The following is a 9,474-nucleotide window of genomic DNA, read 5'->3' as shown; positions in this document are numbered from 1 at the left end:
TAGCCGAGCTCAGGGGTGGTTTTACCCTTCCCGGCGTTGTTCTGGCTTGGGCTGCTGCGCCCTGTGCTCTGCAGGCTTCGGCAAGGGGGAGCCCAGGGGCTGGGACCCGAGGGTGCAGCACCCATTTGGCACCTCTCTGCCCCCCCGGAGGACGGGAACCCCCTGCCCTGCATGCGGAGGCTGTTCGCCTTCAGGAGGCCAAATGAGGCAAAAATAACCCCAAAGGGGCTGTGATGCTCCGGAGCGGGGACGTGAGCAGGTGGGCTCCACTGTCGGCCACCCACGGGAGCAGGTTTGGCCGCTCCCCCACCCCGCGTTGAGGTGCAGCCCCCGGGGAGAGGCTGGGGGGGCTCAGCCCATCGCCCCTGCAGCGGCGCCAGCTTCGGAGGGTGACAAGTGGCTCCAGCGAGAGGCTGGCCACGTGCACGGGTCCCTTCCTCCTGGGGCCAGAGCTGCTGCTGGCGGAGGAAAATAGAGAGCAAAGCCTCCCTTCTCTCCTGCAGACATCCCGAGGGTGGCCGGGAAGCGTGTGCCTGCGCCTGCCTCTGCAATGATATTTTGCAATCCACCATCAAAATATTCTGCTGTTCCCAGCCCAGGTTTTCGAGACTTGCTTTGCTTTCCCTGCTGCCAGCCCTGCACCCTGCTCGGTGCCACCCGTGTGCCCAAAGCAGGGAGATTTGCAAACTTGCACAAATGTACATGAATTTGGCATTGCAAATGTCTGCAACCCGCAAACCAAGTGGCCTTCTCTCAGCCACGCTCGGGGCGTGTTTTGGAGCATCCCTGCTCCAAAAGGGCAGCTGCTTTGGGCCGTGCTGCTCTACCAAATGCCCACGGCTCCGAAGCTGCTCCCCGGACCCGGCTCACACGCAGCAGGAAAACGTCTCCAGCCGCACAGCCTGGAGCAGCAGGGAGCTGTGTGGCAGGGCTGGACGAACCGCAGAAATGAAATGTAAATGAAAATCACGGCGTAAAACGCGCCCGGCTGCAGCCGCTCCCAGCGAAGTGTGAAAGCCGCTGGCGACAGCGGTTCCTGCGCCTGCAGCAGCGCCTGGCTGGGGAGGCTGCGGGCAGAGAAGGGGGTTAATTAAAAGAGTTTTCTTTTTTTTTTTTTTTTCATGCAAAAGCTTCCAAGATCTCCTTCTATTGGGATTAGCCGGGCACCGTGTTCCTGCAGGAGCCCCAAAACCACAGGTCTGTCTGGGGGTGCCTGGCAGCTCGGAGCCGCGGTAACGTCGTGCGTCGCTGCCCGAGCCGGCTGCTCGCAGGGAGCTGCACGGCAGGGAGGAACACGCCGGAGCAGGACAGGGCTCTCGGCTCCAGGGGTGAGGACCCCGCACTCGCATCGCCCCGAGACAAGCTGCTGTCCCCCGGGGGTGCTGCAGGACGGGCCCCCCAGAACGTGTCCCCCCCCCCCCGGGACTCGGTGTCCCCGGCCGGGCCGTGCCGGGGCTGGCAGAGGCGCTGCAGCCCGTGAGCGATGGCACGAGCCAAAGTGCCTTTTGTGGAGCGGGAGTCATTTATCGGGAAGCTTTTAGGGAAATGAGCCGCTCCTGGGACCCTGCCAAGGCGCAGCCCCGCTGGGCTCTGCCCGGCGTCCTCTGGCAGCTCTTGCTGGGAGAGGAGGGGGACGGGGATGGGGATAGGGATGGGATGGGGTGGGGATGGGATGGGATGGGGATGGGAATGGTGATGGGATGGGATGGGGATGGGATGGGGATGGGAACAGGCTCAGGGACAAGGCTGAGGCCACCCCACGCTGCTTGCAGGACCAGAGAGACAGAAATACCCTTTCTTCCCCCAAAACCCTTCATGATGCTACAGAAACCCCAAACCCAGGTGGTTTTCCTGCCGGCGCGGCACCATCCAGCAGGGACCGACAGCAGCCCCCAGGCAGGGTTCATCTCGCTCCCCGCGGCCGCCCCTCGTCCCGCTGCGCCACCATCAAACCGCTCGCGGAGGGAGATTTTTTTTCCCAGCGAGCGTTTAATTAAATTAGCGGGGCGCGTCGCGTCTCGCCGCAGCCGCAGTGAGGCAGCCCCGGCTGCGGCACCAGCACCGGGACCAGCGCCGGGGCCCGGAGCCGCTCAGGTGCTTCAGAGCCGGGAGCCCGGATCCCCAAACCCGCCGTGAGAAAGCCCCATTCAGTTCCCATTAAGATTAATTAAGCAGCTTTGAAAAGCTGAGCTTTGGGGACCGCGTTCTTCCTTTTAGCTAATTTTTCTTTTATGTTACTGTATTTTCTAGCCAATTAAATCGTCCTCGTTTTCTTTTCTTTTTTTTTTTTTTTCGCCTTCCGTATGTTTATTCACAGCATCTATAATAGACCTGGTTAAATATATCTGTATGTATATACATCTCCGAGGGCACGTGGTTTCCTCTGAAAACGCCAGTTCATAAAAAAGCAAAAGTTTCTGCGGGGAGATGGATGAAATTTCATTACGGGAGCGGAGCCTCCCCCTCTTTTCGAGGCAGCCGAGATGATTTCACTGCCGTGGAGCGCTTCCCATTTTCATTTCTCATTTGGACGTTCGGTTCAATTTGCGTGATAAATTATATGAGATCAAAAAAAAAAAAATCCCAGCCAGCCCCACATCACCCCCCCAGTAACACGCAGCCGGTTCCTGGCAGCGCCGCACCGAGCCACAGCATCTCTTGCGAGATCCCCGCGCCTTGAACCCGTCCCTGCACGCCTCCACTTTCCCTGCCCAGAAATTCCCATTTTCAGCAGTTTTGCACCCAAAGCGGGGTGTCCCCAGCTCGGAACATCCCAAGCAGGGAGCGGGCGGGCGGCTCGCAGCCCCAGCGCCCCGGGGATGGCCACCTCCTGCAGGGAAGCAGCCGTGCCCGTGATGCTAACGGCACCGAGAGCTCCCTGTGTTTTTATTTATTATTTTAATCTATTTGCCATTAAAAATGCATCGTCTGGGGGCTCGGGGAGGGCTATCCATCAGGCGGGTGCAGGACCCCCCCGGAGCGCACGGCGAGGTGATTTCCAGGGTGCTTCCATTAGCGGGATGTTCTCATTAGCGGGACGGCGTCGCTGGGCGCGGGGGGGCAGACCCCCGCCATAAATCAACCAGGAGCTGGGGGGGTCCTGACGGTGACCCCGGGGCCCTCGGTGCCGCCGGCCGGATCCTGGCCCCCCCCCGCTCTGCCGCGAGGCCGGGCGACCGCGCGCTTACGCTGCGTGTTCTGCACGTTTTGTAAGGCAAAGGGGCTCCAAACATGAACCAAACGCAGGCGTAAAACAGCAGGGCCCGGCTGGGGGGGGGGGACAAAGCCGGCTCCCGGTGCTCACACAGGTCCCGCGTGGCCTCGGCAGAGCGGGGCCGCAGCACCCATGGGTGCTCCCGCGGCCCTGTGCCCACCGAGCCGAGCCCGAGCGTCCCCGAGCAGTTCAGAAATCCCGGTTTTATTTCAGATCGGAAACGACCGACCAGGAAGGAAAAATTAAAATAAAATAAAATAAAATAAAAACGGAACTCCAAAGAATGAGAAACGGACCCAAACCCAAACCGGTCCGGGGCCCGGGCGGGTGCTACATACAGGCTGGGGGGGTCGGAGGGGGGGTGGTCCCCAGGCTGCCGGGACGTGCGGCTCTTCCCAGCGGGTCCTCGCGGAGTGCCCCAAGCGGCGGTGGGCGCGGGCAGCCCCCTCTGGCAGCTGGGGAAACTGAGGCACGGCGCGGGGCTGGGGGGGGTGCACGGCGGGGGGGGGGGAGATCCAGCCCTTGGCAGCGAGGTCCATGCAAACGCTCCCCCCTCTCCGAATAGGAAAAAAAAAACATCTCAGGCGCGTGTATTGCTTACGGGGCAGTCGGCTTGGCCATAAATAGGGAGCTGCAGGGGCTGGACGTGGTGCAGCGGGGGGGGCCGGCACCGCGGGCACGTTTCGCCCCGGCTCGGGGGGGGGGACAGCGGGTGGGCTCCATGCACGGTGCATGCACTTGGTACTTGCTGGCGGGGTTTCGTGTGCGCGTGCGGCTCTGCCGCGGTCCGGGCGTCGTGCGAGCAGCCCCGCGGGCTCACCCCGCGCCGGGGTTGGGGGGTTGGGGGGGGGGGGGCCCATCCCCCTCCCGATGGGGGGGTTTTTGGGCGTCCCCTTGCGGGACGTGGGCGTCCTCCTCGCGGCGCGGGCGTCCTACTTCATGCCGCTGCGCAGCACCTGGTTGGCGGCGATGAGCATGACGCTGATGATGAAGGCGATGGCGAAGGCGCAGATGAGGCTTTTCCGCACGCACGTCTGCCGGATCTGCTGGCTGGAGCAGGCTGCGGGGACAGCCGGCGTCACCCCGCGCCCCGGCCCGCCCCGCGCCCCCCCCCCGGCCCCCCCACCCCGCTCACTCTCCACGTCGACGGGGCACTCCTCGGCCGTGCCCATGTGGCTCTCCTCCTCCGTCATGATGATGTTCTCGATGTCCTTCATGGAGAGGTGCTCGCAGAAGGTGTCGTACAGCAGCCGCTTCAGCTCGTCCACCGTCAGCTTCTGCATGTCGCACTGCGGGGCGGGCGGGAGGGCTCGGGCACCCCGGGGTGTCCCCCCCCTGTGGGGGGCTGCTCGCCTCGTCCGAGCCTCGGCGGAGCGGGGCCGGGTGCTCCAGCACCCCAGGGTGCTTGGCCCCGGGCCGGGGTTCAGCTCGCTGTGCCCAGGGCGCAGCCTGACCCCAAACCTAACACCGATCCTGACCCCAAAGGTGACCCTAACCCAGAGCCTGACCCTGACCCCAATCCTAACCCCAGCCTGAGCCTGGCCCTCACCCCGACCCCAGCCCTAACCTGGAGCCAGAGCCTGAGCCTGACCCCAGGCCCAACCCTGACCCTAATCCTAAACCCAGCCCCAACCAGAGCCCGAGCCTGACCCTGACCTGAGCCCTAAACCCAACCAAACCCTGACCCTGACCCTGACCAAGTGTCAGATTCTGACCCCAAGCTCAACCCTGACCCTGACCCTAACCTCAACCCTAATGCTGACCCTAGCCCTAACCCCGACCCCAAGCCTTACCTTGACCCCGACCCCAACCTAACACCTGCCCCAGTCCTAACCCTGACCCCGACCCCACCCAGCCCCAACCCGGTGTCCCCGGTGCGAGGGGGGGTCAGGACCCCCCCTACCTTCCAGAAGACGGTGTCGAAGTCCGTGCCGTGGAACTTCTCCGGGATGCCCGAGGTGGACAGCTTGGGCCCCAGCAGCGTCACAAACTCCTCGAAGTCCACCTGCCCGTCACCTGCGGGACGCGGAGCTGGCCGTCACCCCGCCACCCCGGCCCAGGCACGGGGACGAGCGTGTCCCCTGTCCCCCCCCAGGGTGGGCACCCTGAGAAGTGTCCCCACGGCACCGTTTTGGGGGGACACCGCTGGGCTTGGTGGTTTTGGTGGGACCCCGCTCCAGGGCTTGGCACTTTGGGGGCTTTGGCAGCACCCAGAGACCCCCCTGACTGTGGGACTTCACCGACCGGGGACCCCACACTGCTGGGGGACCCCGGTGCCAGCCGGGGACCCCTAAATCCATCTGGGGACCACGACACTGGCTGGGACCTCCAGCTCTGCCTGGGACCCCCGCATCAGATGGGGACCCCCAGAACCAGGCGGAAGCCCAGCTCCGGCCGCGACCCCCATGCCCACCGGGTGCCCCGGCCCCCCCAGGCCCCCAAAACCCCGCAGCGGTGGGGCCGGGCTGCCCTCGTCCCGCGGCTGGGGAGGAGGACGCCGGCCCCCGGGGCTGTCACGGCGGCACTAACGATGAGTAATGGAGGGAGCCGCGGCTTGGCAGCCTCGCCTGAAAGGCTTTTAAATGGGGAAAAAAAAAAAAAAAAAAAAAGGAATCCAATAAATTAACGCGCTCCTTAAGGTCCCGGTGAGTACGGGAGTGACGGGGACAGGGCGCTGGTGGCAGCCAGCGGTGGGCGCATGGCCCCGCGGTGCGGGATCTGGCCCCGGGGTGGGGGATCTGGGCTGGGCACCCCAATCCCGGTGGGTTTGCCAGGTGAGGATGCGCACCCGTCCCACCCTGGAATGGTTCCAGCATCGTTAAATCCTCCCAAACGAAGCCGCAGGGGGGAGGAGGAGGAGGAGGAGGAGGATGGATGAAGCTCCGGGCACGAGGCAGGACCCGGACCGGGCCCTCCGAGTCCGGCAGCGGGGGAAAAGGGGGAGCATCACCGGAGGGAGCCGGGGGGCGCTGGGGGTCCCGTGCCGGGGTCCTACCGTCCATGTCGAGGCGCTGGATGATGACCTCGAGCTCCACCTCGTTGGGCATGTAGCCCAGCGAGCGCATGGCCGTGCCCAGCTCCTGCTTGGAGATGAAGCCGTTGCCGTCCCGGTCGAACACCTTGAAGGCTTCGCGGATCTCTGCGGGGGGAGCGGGGCTGAGCCTGGCCGCCCCCGGCCCCCCCCGGCCCCCCCAGGCCAGCCGCTCGTCCCCTGCAGAGGGGAAACTGAGGCACAGCGGGGCCGGGTGCGTCCCGCTCCTGGGCACCCAGTGCGGGGCCAGCACGGGTGCTGAGCCCCAGATATCCCAAACCCGCGGTGCTCAACGCCCTGCCGCCCGGTGGGGCAGACGGGGAAGGAGAAAGTGAGCAGATTTGGGGATTCTGGTCCAAAACGCAGCCTCTGGGCGCTGCAGGAGAACGGGGGCAGCTCGGTGGGTGCTGGCCGCCCTAAAGCCAAACTCGGCCCCATTTCCCGGAGGCACCGGTGGGCATCGTGGGGCGGTTTTGCCCCGATCGCTGCTTTTTAGGGGATTTCCTTCCTTTTGGATCTCCCCCAGCCAGCAGAGCCCAAGCCAGGCTGAGGAAGTTCAGGGCTCCGCATGCGGCAAGCGAGGACTTTCACTGGGGGGAAACGCGGAATTGTGCTAAAATCAACCCAAACTCCACATCGCGCCCCAAAGCCGCGGGGATGGGGTGGCCTTTGGGGTCCCCGGGGAGCAGCATGCCAGCGCAGCAGCCGGTAAAGCCGCGTGCCCCGGTGTCACCGCTCGTGGCTCGGGATGTAAAATGCCATGTTTGGGAGCGGTGCTAAAAACATGAAGCCTCGTGTCGGTTGGTTTTCCCCCTGCTCTGAGCCCTGAGCCTAACTGGATGCCATCAGAGATGTCCTGCGAGGCGTTTTGGGGTGAATTTGGTGGGTTTTGGCCTGCTGGCTCGATAGCTACTCTTCTCCCTGCCAGCCCCCCCAAGCCAGGCACAGGGGGCTCGGGGCCAGGGGACGCCCCAAGGTTCAGGGGGAGCCGGCAGCAGGTGCCCCCCCCCGCATGGCCCCCCCGTGGGGTCACCTTGGGCGTCTCAGGGGCCGCGGGTCATGGCAGAAGCACCCCGTTGGTGCACCGCACACTGTGTGTGTGTGTGTGTGTGTGTGCGTGCAACACTGCAACGGGGCTGTGCACACACGCTGCAGCGACACCGTGCTTGTGCATGCACACACACACCTTGCAGCCACGCCGTGCTTGTGTGCGCACAGAGATGCACGCGGCAGTGAGGCCGTGCTTGTGCATGCAAGCACGCACCCCGAAACACCGGGCGGCGATGTTGTGCTTGTGCATGCACACACACACACCTGGCAGCAATGTCGTGCTTGTGCACACACACACACACCTTGAGGTGATGCTGTGCTTGTGCATGCACACACGTACACCTTGCAGCAGTGCTGTGCTTGTGACGCACACACACACATCTTGCAGTGATGCTGTGCGTGTGCGTGCATGCAAACAGCTTGCAGTGACGCTGTGCTCGTGCATGCACACACAACCACCTGACAGCCGTGCTGTACTCATGCGTGCACAAACACTTGGCAGCCACGCTGTACTTGTGCACTCACAGGCACCTTGCAGCGACGCTGTGCTTGTGCGTGCACACACAGACACCTTGCAGCGATGTTGTACTTGTGCGTGCATGCAAATACCTTGCAGTGACGCTGTGCTTGTGCATGCACACACAGACACCTTGCAGCAATGTTGTACTTGTACATGCACGCACAAACACCTGACAGCCATGCTGTGCTTGTGTGTGCACAAACACTTTGCAGTGACGCTGTGCTTGTGCACGCACACAGACACCTTGCAGCGACGCTGTGCTTGTGCGTGCACACACAACCACCTGGCAGCCACGCTGCACTTGTGCATGCACACACGCACCCCCTGCAGCAGGGCAGTGCACGTGAACCCATCTCTCCCCGGCGCTGCACGTGTGCGTGCACACACACTGCAGCGAGGCCGGGCATGTGCACACGCACACGCTGCAGCGACACGGCCCATGTGCATGCACACGCACACCCTGCAGCGGGGCCGTGCGCGTGCACATAGACGTGCACACATGTCCACGTGGGGGGGGGGGGGCTGCAAACAAGCACACGCACACACGCACACACACACAGGCGTGCAGCTGTGGCGGAGCCCCCGTCCCTGCACGCTGGGCTTTGGGGACCCCCGGCTGCGTGGCCCCGTGCCTCAGTTTCCCCTGCGGTGCCGGGGGGCCGTGAGCAGCGCACGGGGGTGACGCCGCAGCCCCCACGCCGGCTCCCCGGGGGCCGTGTCCCCGTCCCGCGGCCAAACTTTTGGGGTGAAAGACCCCCTTCTCGTGGGCAGCCCAGACCCACGCGTGCCACGGGTGGGCTCCCCCCCCCCCCCAGGGGAGCCGGCTGACGGCAGGGGCGGGGGGGGGCAGCCGCCGGCCCCACCGTGCCGCGCGTGGGGGGCACGGGGCCGCCCGGGGCCGCGGTGCGGGTGGGGGGGGTCCCTCCCGCGGGGCCCCCCCGGCTCACCCCCGGCCCCCCCCGCCCCCCCCCGCGCGGGGCTCCCCACGGCCTCACCCTCCAGCTCGTCCTCGGGGATGTCCACGGGGTGCTGCTCGGCCAGCAGCGGGGGCACGCTGTAGATGCCCCGGTACATCAACGCGGCGGTCACCGGGTGGAACGGCATCTTCGGAGCGCGGGGCCGAAATCCCAAAGTTTCGCCGGCAAAAATCCGCGCCCTCCCCGGGACCGGGGACGGGGACCGGGACGGGGTCGGCCCCCAGCCCCCCCCCCCCGCGGCGGGGGCGAGCAGCCCGTCCCCGCGGCCTCAGGGCGGGGGGGGGCCGGGGCCGGCGCCGAGCATCCAGGAGCCGCCTAAAGGCCGGGGCCGGCCCCGGAGCCCCCCCGGAGCCCCCCCGGGAGCTGCCCCGCGGGGCCCGGCATGGCGGGGCCTCCGCCGCAGCCTCCTCCCGCCGGCCTCGCCGCTGCCTCGCCGCCAAGTTTGCCGGGCAGGAGCCGGGGCTCGGCGGCCGCTGCCCGCCCCCAGCCCAGCCCCCGCCCCCGGCCGCGCCTCCCGGTACCGGGCTGGGGGCGAGGGGGGGAGAGGGGCGGGGGGGGGCGGGGAGGGGACGGGGAAGTGGTAGGTGTGGGGTGGGGATGGGGTGGGGACGGAGCAGGGGTGGGGATGGGGATGGGGAGGGGTGGGGTGGGATGGGGGTGAGATGGGATGGGGTGGGATGGG

General features: G+C 65.8%; 1 protein-coding gene across 1 annotated transcript; it reads right to left on the bottom strand.

Moving 5' to 3' along the window:
- Positions 1-1,648: 1,648 nt before the first annotated feature.
- Positions 1,649-9,178, bottom strand: CABP7 (calcium binding protein 7). Its single transcript, XM_083804075.1, has 5 exons — positions 8,811-9,178; positions 6,210-6,353; positions 5,118-5,230; positions 4,350-4,503; positions 1,649-4,274 (listed from the first exon to the last, which is right to left on the bottom strand). Exons 1-5 carry the CDS (start codon positions 8,917-8,919, stop codon positions 4,147-4,149), a joined length of 648 nt encoding a protein of 215 aa, XP_083660201.1. The 5' UTR covers positions 8,920-9,178; the 3' UTR covers positions 1,649-4,146.
- Between the last annotated feature and the right edge of the window lie 296 nt (positions 9,179-9,474).

Source organism: Anser anser (genome assembly GCF_964211835.1).
Source record: "Anser anser genome assembly, chromosome: 18".
NCBI lineage: Eukaryota > Metazoa > Chordata > Aves > Anseriformes > Anatidae > Anser > Anser anser.
This window is presented reverse-complemented; position numbering and strand designations above follow the sequence as displayed.